Genomic DNA, 16,787 nt, shown 5'->3' with positions numbered 1-16,787 from the left:
AATAATAATAGAATCTTTTCTTATAAAAAACAATGGTCAATAAACTAATGGGGAAACATTAAACAAGGATCTAAAGACTTTTCCACACTAAACATCCAGTACGACAGGCTATGACTAGGGCTGGGCGATATATCGATGTTTAAGATATATCGATATATTTGGAAATGAGATATGGAATTAGACCATATTGTGTATATCGGGATATTTCAAATTCAGATATTCAGTTAACAAAAAGAAACAGCCAGTCTAAAGCTGATTTTTAAAAAGGTTTATCTTAAACTGAGCACTTTATTTTGTTCTCTCTTTGTATATAAATGCTGCCCTCAGAAAAAGTTTGACCTATTCTATTTTATAAGCTTTTTTTATGATGCTATGTTTTTATTTATTTAAATGTGCACCTTACGGAGCTTCGTTATACAGTTTTTATGTTTACATTTTATAGTGAATTTTCAATAAAACTACTCGTCTTTGGCTTTGACTTTGACATAACATTTCATTTCACAGCTCTCACTTTGCGGAAAAAATATCGGGATATATATCGGATATCGATATTCAATCTGAATATATCGGGATATGACTTTTGGTCCATATCGCTGAGCCTTAGCTATGACATGAAAAACACAACAACATCTGATCATGACAAATACGTTAGATCTGTCGTTCAGCATTTCAAAAACTATAATACAAACACTTGTTTTTATAACTTTAGGTGATCCAATTATAGTTTCTGTCCCAGTCTGATTGGTTGCCATTGGCATTGGCATTCTGCTGCATTTTGCACAGCAATAAAAGGGACAGGGAGCGCAGGTTAAAGAGCAGCCACTGTTTTTCCATCCTGAGATCTGTTCTTACCTGAGCTTAGACGAGTTGATCCGTACCTGTCTGGTCTTTGTGCGTGTGGAAGAGCTTGGTCGCTTCTAACTTCACCCCATTTGGAGTTATAGGGATACATTGGGAGAATTGGGAGAGGCAAAATGCTAACAACATCTTTGGTCGTTTTGTGTGACTGAGGGCACGAACAAAGACCAGACAGGTACGCATCAACTCGTCTAAGCTCAGGTAAGAACATATCTCAGTATGTAAAAACGGTGGCCTCGTCAGTGAAAGTTGCATCCCTGTTTGTGGCTTCTGTTCAAATATTGCTATGACATGACAGTGCTAATAATGAGAATGGGTCAGTTTAAACCCTTGTCAATGGGACAGCTTAGTCAAAAATCTGGTTTGGAGGGACAGACCGTCCTCTGGGGTCTGTCCTCTCACTGATCTTTACACAAACAAGGCATAAAACTGGGCTCTTAAAAATGTCCCCTTAACCCCCGCCTGAACCAAGCACATTTTCTCCTTTTTTGGCTTTACCCGAATTTTAAGGCTTCCAGAAAAAAATGTCAAAAAAAAGCAACAAAAACGAGACCAGACAAGGATGAAAATGAAACAAAAGAGCGACAGAAAGGTGACGAACAGATGACAAAAAAGCCATGAAAAAGTGACACAAACACAACAAAAAACAATAGACAAAACATTTCAAATAAAGTGACAACACAAGGAGAAAGGTCTTAACTTTCAAACGAGGTGTTACACTGGCCTATAGGCTGTAACCTTATAGATTTGGGTAAAGCTCAACTGGAGGAAACACACTTGGTTGAGGCGGGGGGTTTAGAGGTTAGTCATTGGACTTAATAAAACACACAAACACAGCCTGGATGGTTCGCAGATGAAAGAGAGCATGAAGCTGCCGTTACCTCCCAGAAGCTCCCGGAGCTGGGGCTCAGGTCTCCGGTTGAAGACATGTTTGAGTCTCCCGCGCAGCACAGAATGATGGCGGCTCACACTCTCACTGTGCAAACACAAACACCAAAACACAACTTCAAATTAAAGTTCTTCATCATGCTTTATTTGGGTTCAGTCGTTAATATGTGTTTACAGCATCTCAGCCCTTATTTCTGAGCACGCACAGCACCTGAACTCTGTGTGAGCTCAGAGGGGAGTGGGGACGTTTAAATTAAGATAAACAAAAGATCCGTTTTCATTACTAGAACATGGTTAAAAGAGAAACGGTCAGAATATGAAGACAGGCTGTTCAAATGTGACGACGAAGAGCAGTTTAAAACGATTTTGTTGTTTATGGCACATGCGGTCATTGTCAACATGAGCCTCAGATTAGGGCTCCCTTCTGTCCTTGAATGTGTCTGTGAGTTTCCCAGAGAGAGCTTTACAGCGGGGCCAGGTCGGCGACGTCTGCGGTGGAGCGGGTTTAGGCTTGTTTCAAACGCAGCACCTGTTTTTGGAGCAGAACCACATGGAGCTAAAAACTACAGCGCGAAAAACCACATGAATAGAGCTGCGTTCACACAGAGCTACACAAAACCAGAATATGTCGAGTTCAAGTGCATTTACGTAGCATGTTTCATTCGTAGAGGAGTAAAAGTAATACACTCTCACCAAAAACACCACTAAAGGTGAAGAAACAAATACTTATAAAATATAATGAGAAAAAAAGTCTCAGTGCTTGGTGACAGAAGTGAGAAAAGATGCACTTTTAGTGAAGATTTCAAAAGGCCACGTGATTGTGCCGATCTCAAACGTCACGTAAGCCGACAAAGGTGTGTGAAAATTGTAATTTATCTTGAGGGCATGTTGATGAGTAAACTAAATGGACTCTTGCAATTCTGTTCACAATCTGATTTGTACATATTAAACCTGAATAAATTCCAGAAAATATGTAAATATAATTATAATAAATTAAAAACTTTGTTCATTCAGAAATAAGATGGTACTATCACTTGCACTTTAAATTAAAGTAAAGTAAATGTATTACTGCTAAAACTTTTGAAATGCGCTGCATTAATGTTATTTGATAAAGATGAACGCAGCACTCTTGTCCTGATATGGTGAATGAAGCGGTGACACATGATCATTAGTCCTCACATGTACACACTTCCAAGTCAGGATACACCCACTTCAGAACACCTGAGCCAAGGCCAAGGATTTTCCTGACACAGGATTTTGAGAGGTTTCTTAAAGGCACACTGTGTAACATTTTGGACTACAATGTTGCCATTAAAACATGTTCCCAATGAGCAGTTCATCACAGAAAATGCTATTACTGCAGTGGTAATCAAAGAATGTATTTGGATGAGAACCTAATCTGTTTGAATCTCCATGGAGACAAGCTGGCGACGTACCCACTTCCAGTAAAGTTACAGTCATGTCTTGTTGTGAGCCGCTCACAGCAAAGGCACGTGTTTGTTTATACATAGATGAGGTATTTTTCAATGACAAAAATATCTATCATAAATAAATGCTTGTATTTCATGTTGTGCCGTGTTGTGCCTTTAAGAAGATGTTGATGAATGAGGCCCATTGTTTTTTAGTTCTACTTTCTGATTGGAGGAAACAGATATTTCTGAAATGTGCAATGTACAAAACACTACACACCTTAAAGTAGCTTTTCATAAAAAATACAACATTTTTGCTCTATTTGAGTCTGTGATGACCAGAAAACGATTAATCAATCACTAAAAGTCAACGATTTCAATAATCAGATGGTTGTCTTGTACTAAAGGTTGTCACTAAAGTGCTGCCCGGGCAAAAGCGGTGCTCAGATACATCTTTGAAGGCCTTCAGGAATTTTCTGTAATTGACACACATTTTCAGAGATGGTACTTTTTACTACAAGTTTAATAATTTTTTTATACGATTATAACATCAATGACATTTCATTGTGTGACAGAGCTGGTTTTAGGGTCTGAGGCCTGGTTTAAATGAACCCTAATTTATGTTTGAGAGCACTGACCACTGACATGTGGGCCCCCACACCGTGTACTAGGGCTAAACGATATGGACACAATTTCATATCTCCATATTTTTTCAGCATTTTTCAGAAAAATAAATTCATAATACAAAAGAGTGCAGTTTCATGGATGAAATCGGTATCATTTATATCTTGCTTTTTCGATATTAATATCTTGAATGTTCAGATCTCAATATCAATGCGATAACGATATATCTTTCAGCCCTACCGCGTACAATTCAATATGTGGCCCTCAATGAAACCAGCTTGGACACCCTGGATTAATTGTGTCAGCTCTTGCAACGGAGCCTTGTAAACGGCGTGAGATCTTTCCACTCTGGGACCTAGCTTGGAAAAGGATCATCTACAGAACCCCCCAAAATGCCGGTTTTGTGTGGATGATACACAGCATTGATCAAACATCTTGTGCTTGAGTCCGTGTGGATGGGGCCGAAGGAAAGAGGTGCTACACAAACGCTCATCATGGTAAGTGGACCTGGGGCTGACTGACACAAGCGAGGCTGCCAATCTGCGCCTGTCACGCAGGAAAGGTGGGGGAAGTGTCTGGCCCTATGGGGCATAGAGCAAACGTCTTATAGCTTGACTGGCCAATCCAAGCGGTCAGGAGTCCCACTTTGATTTCAGAACCCTCTTTACTGTCCTCGACCCAAAGAAAAGCCCATATGTTTTAGTGGTAGGAAACTGGAGCACCAAGAGGAAACCTATAGGAACACGCAGACATGAGGAGAACAATCAAAGTCTGGATTATTATTATTAGCAATTACATTTCTCGAAGAAATGAATAAAACATGTAAACAACAGGAACTGGTTCAATCAAAGACCTTGATCATCAAACCTAAACTCGTAGAAAATACTCAAAAGGAGAGGATTACTCCGAACACAGCTCATGCAGGAGCTGATTCTTGTGGCGCAGAAGTTTATTAGAAGTTTCCGCAGCGTCTCCAGGTCCAAGCGACACGTGAGAGCAGTTACAGCCCCGGCTTCAGCAGACGATTTTCCACTGAACCCAACGACCCAAACGCAGACAGAGACAGAGATCTTACCCACAACCTGATCTGAGCGGCAGGACAGAACCCCAACACCAGGGGAAAACATACGCACCATTACAGAACTGATCTGAGGGACGAGCAACGTGTTTGAGCTGAGGTTCATGAATCAGCCGTTTGAACTGTGTCAAAACTACTGCTGCTAATCCATCAAAAACATCAGATTAAAAAAAGAGTAATCGAAATGAATCACGCTTCACTTTGGCGGCTCAGGCACTCTTTCAGTTTCACTTTCTCCTGCAGACGTTGCTTAGGGACGAACGCGGCGTAAAGCCAAATACGATTGTACCGTCAAACCTGTTTATTCACACAGTTAAGCCGACATAAAGTTATTTAAAGAGACCGTTCTCCAAAATAAATCAAACTGTGTCTGTGTTTGAAATGATCACACAGGCCTCACCTCTCCACCAAAATAAGTTCAAATGGAGGAAAATGCAAAGAAGCCTCAAAGAAATACTGGTATCGTTAAACAGTAGTAATTTGTAATTTGTAATGAAGTCGTAGCATTGCAAAGGGGCAGGAAAATTCCAGATACATTTCTGGACATTTTCCAGAAACTGTCAGTGGGAACTCTAGCTCTGTCCAAACACTAAAATAAACATATTATTTTTGTATTATTGGTTGAATAAACAATTAGTGAACTATTAGTTTCTGTTTTTGAACAATAAAAGATGGATTTGAGTGATGTCACACCCCAAACCCGTACAAGAAGTGAGGCTCCATATCTCCATATAGGTTAAATCCACCAATACTGTCCGAGGAGTGGGCGGGGCCAGTGTCTGACACAGAGCTGCTTTATACGCTAAAGGAGGACAAAGCAAATGTTGTTCCATTACAAGAAAAAAAAAGGAAAAAAAATCAGATATTGTGCCTTTAAACAGAACAGACCTAAACTGTAGAACAAGAACGGCACAGACTCTGAAAACTATATAATGGTAATACTGCATAAGCGTAGTGAACATACAGCAGACAGACACACACACTGAACAGACACAGACGGCCTCTCTGAAATTGCCCATATATGGTTATGTTTGAAGCAGTCAGAGGGGCAAAACAAAGAGTAGAAAAATTGAAATGTTTTCCAATTACTCCAAAACTACTTAAACAAATACTGCTAGCTACGACTGCCGCTTTTGTGCTTCTACTGAACAATCCGCTGTGAAAAAACATCCATATGGGCCCGATTTAGACTTGTGTTTCCCAAAACATACTTCCTTTCCTTTCTTTCCTTTCCTCAGTGAGGCCCCGCCCCCTTGTATGATGCGATGGTGTCTGTATCCAGTGGTTCCCAACCTTTATTGTCTTGTGTACCCCTTGGGCCTTTCAATGGTTGTCCGTGTACCCCCTACCTCAGGGGTGTTGCAGTTTATTTAGAAAGTAATTACTTAAAAATGGTAGTTGTAAGAAAAAGGACAATGTTGCGGTCAAAATTAACCATAAAACATTCTCCCAAGGTAACACATTTTACTGAAAAATATAGCTTTTCCTATAAAAATTATGTTCAATTTCCCCCTTTTTTCCCTTTTCCCATACCCCTGGTTGGGGAACACTGTCTGTCTGTCGATGAGTCTGTTCCGTTTCCAAACACTCTTCTTTGTATCGACCATGACCTAAAACACTGTCCTCTTCAAACCCTAGAGTCAGACGGAGATGATGATTTCTTTGAGACTTTTCATCTCTGCTGTGATAGATATTTAATCTCCAACTGTCAGATCAGGTTCTTATACTGCGGTTCATGTCTGTAAAGAAGCAGCTTCAGTTGTATTTTTGGTGGCTCAGCGGTTAGTGCTCGTGCTTCACAGCTAGAAGGTCCCGCGTTCGTTTTCCACCTGGGCAGGGCCTTTCTGCGTCTATGTAGATTTCCTCCAGGTACTCCGGTTTCCCCTACCACTAAAAACATGTATAATAGGTTAATCCTACAGCCAGGTGTTTCTGACCATTAGCCTGGCTCCACAGTCAGAAAGCAGCAGCTCAGCTCCAGGGAGCGATGGAAAAAATCTCAGACTGGATGGTGCAATCATGCTGGACACTAAATTTTAGCAAAACTGACAGCCTTTTTTTCTCAATAGGAATACTGGACAGAATGGTTTCTCTGTGAAAGCTGCAGGATGTGGAACTCGTTGCCATTAACTGTTCGAGAGAGTAGCACTTAATAACAGTTCAAACTTAACCTGAAGAAGTGGTTGAAAGACGGTCAGATTTGTGATCATTAGCAGGGTGGTCGTGTTAAAAATATAAGAAGGTACAAGTTTAAAAAAAAAACTGTATATAATTGTTCTCTCCTGGAACCGCCACCTTAACGAGGTGGAGGAGTTTGAGCATCCAAATGATCCTGGGGGCTCTGCTGTCGGAGGCTTCGTGCTCCTGGTAGGATCTCCCATAGCAAACAGGTCCTATAGGTGACGGGTCAGAAAAAGAGCGGTTCTGAAGCCCCTTACGAGAGACCAACAGGCCCGATTATAACCATGAGGCCGTCCTTCTGTGGACAGATTTCTCTACGGAGATCAATAAATTATAACGGTGGCACAGTACAGCGGGTTGTCTCATGACCGGAAGATCGGGAGTTCGAATCCTAGCTCCTTAAGGTGCCCACTGTTGTTGTGTCCTTGGGCAAGACACCCACCTCGTCTGCATACAGTGGTGTATGAATGAGTGAATGCGTGACTGGTTCCCTCCTGTAAAGCACTTTGGGCCTAAAAGATACATAGAAAAGCGCTATGTAAGTTGAGACCAAACACCATTTTTTACCAGAACTTAATTCAGTTTATTCCAATTAATTCCCATATATTCCCGTTAATTACCAGGGAAAAAAATCAATGGTAACCCTACTTCCACCAAAGGAGTTTTAGATAAACGGTCTGTCAAAACATATGATGCCTTTAATTTGCAATTTATCTTTTGATTCACTTTGACGGCCCTGGTCAAAACGAGACTCCTAAAGAACAATAAATCAGGACAAAAATCAGGATTCAGGACGGAAAAAAGCTCAGAGATTTTGCGATACATGGTGGCGTATCGTGATATTGATATAGTGATAATAATGATTTGCCGATACATCGTGCTGCACTGACAACCTCTCATCTGCAGAGACAGGGGGGACGTGTGTGTAGCCTGTGATCCGGTGGGAGCAGGGCATGATGGGAGCCGTAGTTTAAACAAAAGTGGGTCAAAGGGGGCGGAGTCAGACTAATCTGATTAATGTACAGCTCCGTGTGGTCTGGACTTAAGCCTCTGCAAACACGGCTCAGTCACACCACGACCGGGGCCAGGCCACGCTAAACTTAAACCAACTTCACCTCTTTTTTATTCCCGGCGGGTTCATCGTCTGCAGCTCATGTGTCGCTCTCCACTGGTGGAACTCCTGGACGTGCGGGAGAGCGGAGGATGTGTTTATCTCCGTAATGACACAGTGCGGCTCAGGGCAGCAGTTACACAGACTGTACAGCGCGAGTGTTTTTTCATATTATCCAAGTGTGTGTGCGGTGGGAAGGGACCACAGCCAATTCAGAGTGACATTCAGAATCAGCTGGGGGCATTAGGACCTTTAATTAGGCTAAGGAACCTTAAAGACGGGTGACCAGATGCCCCCGTTTACCCGGGCGAGTCCCAGTTTGGAAGCCTCCGTCTCATGTCCCCGTGGATTTCTCCAAAACCATCGATTTGTCCTGTAGTTTTTCGCCAGTAAAATGCCAACTTGAAACATTGTGACTTAAGGCCCCGTGTGCATCAGACATGAAGTTTCCATGGAGAATGAACAAATATCTCTGAACAGCTAAGCACGAGCGAACATGTTACTCTCTCTGCTACATTTCAATAAAAGTACATTTGAAAGACAAATATAAAGGCTCCAGGGTGAAAAGTCCATTTTGTCCACGTGTTTGGTTCATTTGAAAAGCCTAATAACGCATACTCTATGAACAGTAGGTGGCCCTGTGCAGATGTACGGTCAATGCCAAGGTTTGTTCCCGTTTTGTTGCTGATTTGCTGATTTTAATTCACAAAACAGTTGTTTCATTATTTCTTTTGTAAGAAAGAAAGAAAGAAAGAAAGAAAGAAAGAAAGAAAAAAGGAAGGGCCCGACATGTCCGCGCTGTCCGTGCGAAGAAATCAAACGCACCCCCTGAGCGTCTGAACCGATGTCATGTTTGCATTGAAAGTTGTGAAGAAGAAGCTCTTTCTAACCTACTCTGGACACACATGTTCTTTTTTCTTACCTAACGATAATGTGACGGAGAAGAGCGCTTTTGAGAGGTACAGGACTTTATTCAACCTTCCTAAAGAAGAGGCCACTCGCCAGAAGTTGGAATTTATTTCCGGGATTCGCCGACTATCATCAAAATAGTGTTTTTCTGTGACTCTCTTGATGATGTTTGGTGAACCTTCACCAGAATCAAAGTGGATTCACTTTTATAACCAACACGAGTCCCATAGTGTAAACACCCGATGGAGCGGCCAGGACAGAGCGGTGAGTCACTCAAAACGCGCGTTAGCGTGTGTGTTAGCGTGTGTGCTAGCTTGCGTGTTAGCATGTGTGCTAGCTTGTGTGTTAGCCATAATGAAGCTGTGTTGCAGATGTCAACTCCTTATAACTGCATCGTGTAGTAACTTCACTTATTGCTGTGATATTTATATTTCGTTTACTGTTAATTTTGCATGGGTGGATCAGCTCGGAGAAAAGGGGCGGGGTTAACTGAATCGAAGCGGGGTGTTTTCTGGGTTTGCAAAATACTCCCGAAATACAACACAAAAAATAGTTCTCCATAGTGGTAGAGGTACAATATATCATATATGCCTATACTTTACTTTGGGATGGCTAAAATACCATGATACAGAGTATTTTTTACACAAAATACTACAGTAAACACTTCACTTTGAGAGCTCCTTATATTGGAGTCAAAACATATTGGTAATATCTGCACTTTTGCTCAAGTCATGAAATAAACATCCATCACTGGCTATTTGTGACCGTCACATTGTGAGGTCTCTCGCCGCACTGGCCTGTATCATCTGCAGAAACTGTTTAAGTGGAGCGCCCAGATAAAAAACACCATTGTAGGCACATTTTTACTTCACAGAAACTCTTCATGTGGAGGATGGTGCAAGATTAATCTGAAGCTTTTGGTTTCAAATCTGTCTCTGTTGATTTCCAAACTTCACCTGAGCCTGATCCCGCAGTGCGCACAGAGGAATGCAGCGTCACGCCCAGACTCACCCACACGGGCACGCTCACACACACGGGCACGCTCACACACACACAAACACACAAACACACACACACAAACACACAAACACACACACACACACACGGACACGCTCACACACGGACACGCTCCTGTTCACACGGTGCTGTCAGATTGAGAGCAAGACAATCCTCCGCTTCAACATGCCTCACTGAGGCTCTAATGAGAGACAAACTCAGGGCTACTTCACAAAACAGAGAAACCGGTAGATGAGATTTTTTTTTAATTACTTGATAAAATGTTTTTACTTGAGCCATTTTTGGTTATAAACATGTGCAATTTGGAACTGTTTTATAAAGAATTATAGGGAATATTGACAGTTTACACTTTGTGTCCATAATAAACACAACAGGCCATGTCCAAAAGTTGTTCAGTGCCCGTGCTGTATTATTAGCCACATTTAGCTGTAGGCTTATTACACAGTCCGTGTGAGTTTGTGTTTATCAGAGCTCGCGCTCACTTGTTCAGAGCATTTTGGTTATGCTAAATGTTGCTCAATATGGACATGTTGTTTTCTGCAGATAAGAATAGGCGACAGCAGCTAGTTAGCAACATTAGCCTGTGTATTGTAAACACTGCAGACCCAGAGCTGTGGCACAATGAGGACAACATTTAGCTCTGGTTAAATCAAGCACAGATTTGGAAGAGTAGTCAGTGATAACTGTTGAGTTCTGTTCCACTCTTATTGTGGCCTTCAACATCCTGAAACCTAAGGAAACGGGCTGACTCCGGAAGTCCCTGGCTGTATCCGAATGTCCACACTACTCCCTATATAGTGCACTATATAGTGGTCACGCCATTTTGTAGGGGTGTCCGAATGTCCAGAGAGAAAAAAGTAGTCCACTCGAAATTTCCCACAATGCATCTCGAAAAGTAGTGAGCATCGATGGTCACTAAACGGGTCAATATAGACCACAATGCATTGCGAGAGTCGGAGAAGAGCCTGACAGCGACAGGTCTTTGAACTAAACAACACGACTGAATGAAATCAGCTGTTTCAGTCGTGTGTTGCGTATTTGTCATGAATAAACGACCGAAATATAAATGGTTACGGTGAAAAGATGCTAACGTTAGCTGCTAACCTTTAGCTTGAGCTGTTAAATGACCGAAGCAACGCTTTTTTTCGCTTTTTTGCTCTTCTTCAAGTCATTAATGAACACAGGTTTGTCTTTCTGACCTCCACGTGTCTTAACATCCGCGACATCGTCCTCATTTTATTCTTTTAATATTTCTAAGGGTGTTCGTGATTAATCAATTAATTGTTATTAATCAATTAATCATGAGGCTGTATTTTAGGGGAAAATACAGTATAATTGAAGTGCAAATAAGCATAAAATGCAGCATCTGTTGAAGTTTACAAATCTATTATTTGTATTTTGGCTGATAATTCTACTTTTTAATGAGGCTTCATGATTATTACTGGGGGAAATAATGTTTACAATTTTGTTGATATAAAACATCATGCTACAACAATAAGCCGGTGGTTAATGGTTAATCAATAATCGTTTGATAAATTGAGCAGAATGTGCAATATTTATTTTATTTCTGCCTTATTTTCAACAATTGAGCTGGCTCCATAAAACTGGCCAAATTGCTAGCATGAACGCCCTTCAGCTAGCTCTTGCTCAACGCTATGGGGGAAGCCTCGCTCCCTCAGTCCATTCTTAATTTACAGTTTAGGCCGACAATGGGACTAAACACTGTTCATTGCGCTGCAAATTGCAATATAGATTAAAAGCTTTCATTTTGTAGAGTATTATAGCAGTATTTTACTATCATCAAAACGAGACTAAAATGGAAGTATATTTGGAAAGTGTTCTAAAAGTGCTTGAGAGTGCTAGAGCTGACGTTTTGCACATCTTTAAGTTACAGTGAATTGTTTCCTTAAAAACTGTGTTCACAAGAAAAGCATAAATCTGAGTAAGAGTTTTCGATATATCGTGGTTATTTGCTTTGCGGATATTGCGTCACCTGGTAGGCTACTGCAATAACAATAAGTTCCCGATAAATTGTGCAGAGCTACTCTGATGATACAATATTTCTCAAAATAACTATGATCAAGTTCAAACTGTCTCTATCCATCAACAATACTAGGAATCCAAAGTTAAAAGTGAAGAAAATAGTCATAAAAAAGAAGCAAACTGGAGCCTCCAGTTAGTGGTTAATATGTTAGCGTTAGCCGTGTTAGCATCAGACTTACCCTTCAGCCGAGAAAAGGATGGACCAGCGAAGGCCACTTCAGACGAGGCAGATCCAAGTCCCGGAGTCCGGGTCTGATGATCCGGGAAGAGACAGACACGGGGAGAGAGAGACATGGAGGAGTGGTGTTAGCGTTAGCAGTTAGCGTTAGTTTTAAAGCCCGCTCGCAAAAGCACGACACATTCTGCACATTAAGGCGAAATACCACACAGCCGGACGAAGGAAAACCCCACCAGCGTTAGTTTATGGTTATTTAGATTGAGGTAAATGCGAATGCAATAAAAAAAACATTGCAGAAAGGTTTAATTAGCTCAGGCACATTAGGACCACACTGAGCGAAGTTGTAAAAATGGTCACTGAATGTTAATAAATCACCACCTCCCCAGGACTCAAGAAACAATGAACTAATTTATAAACCAATCTGTGCAGACACTGGAGGTCAGCAGCGTGAAGTGTCTTGCCCAAGAGCACAAAGGCAGGTTAATGCAGGGGTAGGAGATCATATATTTAAAACTTTGGGCTGCATATTAGTGTACTGAGGTGCAGGTCTATGCGGTGTAACATAGACCCCAGTTGAACTTCTGACCTTTATCAAAGGTTTTCATTTCACCTAACCTATTTTTAACTTCTGAACCTTAAAGGTGCATTATGCAACTTTTTGTGTGAAAAAAAAAGTTGATACTTGTGGATTTGACCTCGTAGTGACCCAACGGCTGTATGAGTGGTCCGCATGGCGCCTTTACTTTCCATCCCAGTGGTCTCTGGGACGCTCCAGGATCAGTTGTTTGGAAGATTTTCACTGCTGATGGAAACTCCCACCAGAAAACCCACAAAACAATTGATCCTGGAGCGTTGTAGGGATGTAGTAAAAGTAAAGGCGCCATGCTGACTACTCATACAGCCACTGGGTAGCTACAAGGTCAAATATGCACAACTATTAACTTAAAGTTGAATTTTTCTGCATAAAAAGTTGCATAATGCACCTTAAAGGAAACAATCTCGCTGGTTATTGTGGTTATCATTATGTAGATACAGGGGTGTTAAACTCGTTTGGGTTGCGGGCTGCATATATAGTAAAGGACTGTGACCTAATAGATAACAGTTTATTATTATTATTCATTCACTCCACACTCGATGGCAGTAAGTTTACTATTGTAGCCACAGCCCAGTTTCCCCTATCACTAAAACATGTGCAATAGTTTCATCCTCCAGCCAGGTGGTTCTGACCATTAGAGAATGAATTTCCCTGAGAGGATTAATAAAGTATACCTTAACTTTATCATCTGCCCACCAGTGGAAACGTTTAAATATTACACCCAATCTTACAGAAATACCTGGCAACTCTGGTGGGATGGACCGTGTGAGGGAGCGAGAGAAAATCTGACCGAGTGAAAGTAGTGACCCCAATTAGTACACAAGTGAAAGTAGAAGATGCTATTAGAGTCACGATTTCAGCGTTTAAGTCTGATTTATGTTTCAGTCGTGTCAGGTGAAGCACTCAAGGTTTCAGTCACCATCAGAAGTCACAAAACTGCAGCAGATCGATAAAAACACAGCAGAACTTTATGAGCAGATACTTCCAAATGACATCCCTCATGTAAGCAAAAAGTATTGTACAAAAAAAAGAAAACGTTATGAGCCAACCTACGGGTTCAGGGCTCGCTCTGGTCTGAAGTTTGCAGACCCAAAATAGAAATGTAAATGACAGAGTGGTGCTTTCCCCCATTTGAGCCTGAGCCCTGAACGCCTCACAGCTGCAGCGCTCCACGGTCGACGGGACCACATCAAAAACAAACTACAGCGGCGTGCAAAAGAGTTCAGCTTCACGAGCATTAGAGGAAGCTGTGATGTTACACATGATGCTTATATCATTCTGAAACACCAGGCCAATAGAACTCTACAGATTCTTTACACCAAAGTCAACTCCAGTTTGTCATCTATGGACTCGACAGACCTTTCATACAAAAATCTGCCAAATGCTAAAAACCAAGGGCCGGTCTAAAGTCCAATGACGACTGCTGACATTGGCCAAAGTAGAGCGTGCAAATTTCTGATAAAATTTCGATGATTTGTCCAGCCCTGACCTGCGGCGTCCGTCTATTCCCCCGTGAGATGGAAAGTGGAATCTCGAGTCTGAATTCACACTAAACTCCCAAGTGTCAGGCCCCTCTCAACTTTCCACAACGGACCCCGGAGCGGACGAGGGTCGCGGGGGGGGGGAACTGCAATTAACAAACACGCCACGCCTCTCAACTTTGACCTGGAGGCATGACATCACACACACCTGCACTTTACTCCAGTAGTACTTTGTTTTGAGCCATTACATACATATAGAATGTATGTTGATCAAAGTCATTGGTTTCGTTACTTGAGTAAAAGTACAGATACTACTGGTCAAACATAACTCCGGCATATTATCACTCAGGTGAAAGTATTTGCTGGAAAAAATACTTAAAAGTGCATATGACAACATTTTGGCTAATACACTAACACAATCCCCTTCTGGAACCGCCACCTTAACGTGGTGGAGGGGTTTGAGCCCCCGAATCATCCTGGGGGCTCTGCTGTCGGAGGCTTCGTGTCCCTGGTAGGGTCTCCCATGGCAAACAGGTCCTCGGTGACGGGTCAGACAAAGAGCAGTTCAGAAGCCCCTTATGAGAGACCAACAGGCCCGGTTAGAACCATGAGGCCGTCCTTCTGTGGACCCACCACCTGCAGGAGGAGCCATAAGGGGCTGGTGCAATGTGATTTGGACAGGCAACAGCTGCCCCCACGACAACGGAAAAGTGGATGGATGGATGGATGGATGGATGGATGGATGGATGGATGGACGGACGGACGGACATTAACACAATCATATCAGGATGTTGCGGAGAAAAGCAACTTCGCTCGCCTACCCAAGGCGCTCCAGCCGCCTCGGTCTCACGAGAATACGGGCACCGTCGGACAGGTGGCGTCAGAGCGAGGCGGGGCCATCTTGGACACGAATCTGACCAGCATGCACCGCTCGCCTGCAGCCGCCTGCAGCGCCTGGCTCATCTTAAACACACCTAATCTCAACCCCTACCTGAACTGAGTACATTTTTCCAATTTAGCTTTACCCATATCTAAGGTTCTTGGAAAAAAAAGGTGCCAAAATAGTGACAGAAACGAGTAGAAAACGGGGATCCAACGTGACAAAAACACAAAACAAAAAAGAGGCAAGCATACGAGGAAAACACAATAAAAAAACCGAAAGAGCAACAAAAAAAAGTGGCAAAAATTAGACAACAAGGAAAAAGAACTGTTAAAGGGATAGTTCAGGATTTTTGACATAGGGCCTCATTTCCTAGTTATCCAGAGTGTTGCTGATTTCTGGAGATATTTTCTTTTGTAATTCATGCGGTTCTTATATTTGAAGAGTTTTGTGGCGCTAGGCTAATGCAAGGCTAGCTCATTTCTATGGTATCAGCTAGCCTGCATTAAAAACAGTCTGACCCGCTCCACAGTTCACCTGAGGCAAATCACTTATAATCCACCTTAAACGAGTGCATTTTCTCCAGTTTGGCTTTACCCAAATGTCAAATGTTCTCAAGTGGAGTTTATAGAGTTTAGGATGCAGTGATGCCATATTTGAAAGCTAAGACCTACAAACTGATCTTAAAGGGATATTTCAGGATTTTTGACATAGGGCCTCATTACTTAGTCATCCAGAGTTTTGCTGATTTCTGGAGTTCTACAGTTCTTATATTTGAAGAGCTTCGTGACGCTAGGCTAGTGCAAGGCTAGCACATTTCTATGGTATCAGCTAGCCTGCATTAAAAACAGTCTGACCCGCTCCACAGTGCACCTGATGCAAATCACTTATAACACCAGACTAACCATATAAATGTCTGTGTCCATAGAATAATTTTCGGAATATTACTGACCTTGCATCACATGAATGATTGCATTTTGAGGGACTATTTTCTAGCAGATCACTCCGCCGCCGCGTTGCTTATACAACCACGAAGCAGATGCTGCTCAAATAAGTTATTTTAAATGCAAAATGGTTAAAATATTCTATGGACACAGACATTTGTATGGTTAGTCTGGTGTTATAAGTGATTTGCCTCAGGTGCTCTGTGGAGCGGGTCAGACTGTTTATAATGCAGGCTAGCTGATATCATAGAAATGTGCTAGCCTTGCACTAGCCTAGCGCCACGAAGCTCTTCAAATATAAGAACTGTAGAACTCCAGAAATCAGCAAAACTCTGGATGACTAAGTAATGAGGCCCTATGTCAAAAATCCTGAAATATCCCTCTAAGATCAGTTTGTAGGTCTTAGCTTTCAAATATGGCATTACACTGCAACCTAAACTCTATAAACTCCACTTGAGAACATTTGACATTTGGGTAAAGCCAAACTGGAGAAAATGCACTCGTTTCAGGTGGATGATAAGGAGTTAAACGATTGCCGTGCCGACCATGTTATACTAATGAGAAATGAGCGAGTCAGAATTCTCTTGAACT

At 42.0% G+C, this 16,787-nt stretch overlaps 1 protein-coding gene across 2 annotated transcripts in view; it reads right to left on the bottom strand.

Moving 5' to 3' along the window:
- The window catches only part of pacsin3 (protein kinase C and casein kinase substrate in neurons 3), a 45,508-nt gene that overhangs the window by 25,579 nt on the left and 3,142 nt on the right, over positions 1-16,787 (bottom strand). The window contains exons 2-3 of one of the 2 annotated variants that reach the window (XM_079554914.1): positions 12,298-12,370; positions 1,740-1,834 (exon numbers count right to left, since the gene is read on the bottom strand). In XM_079554914.1, coding sequence (XP_079411040.1) covers positions 1,740-1,787 — 48 coding nt within the window. In that variant the 5' untranslated portion in view covers positions 1,788-1,834; positions 12,298-12,370. The remainder of the gene's footprint in view (positions 1-1,739; positions 1,835-12,297; positions 12,371-16,787) is intronic. The other variant, XM_079554915.1, reaches the window with a different exon arrangement.

The sequence above is a fragment of the Gobius niger genome (genome assembly GCF_951799975.1).
Source record: "Gobius niger genome assembly, chromosome: 4".
NCBI lineage: Eukaryota > Metazoa > Chordata > Actinopteri > Gobiiformes > Gobiidae > Gobius > Gobius niger.
The sequence above is the reverse complement of the archived record's forward strand: the minus strand, read 5'-3'. Positions and strand labels throughout refer to the sequence as shown.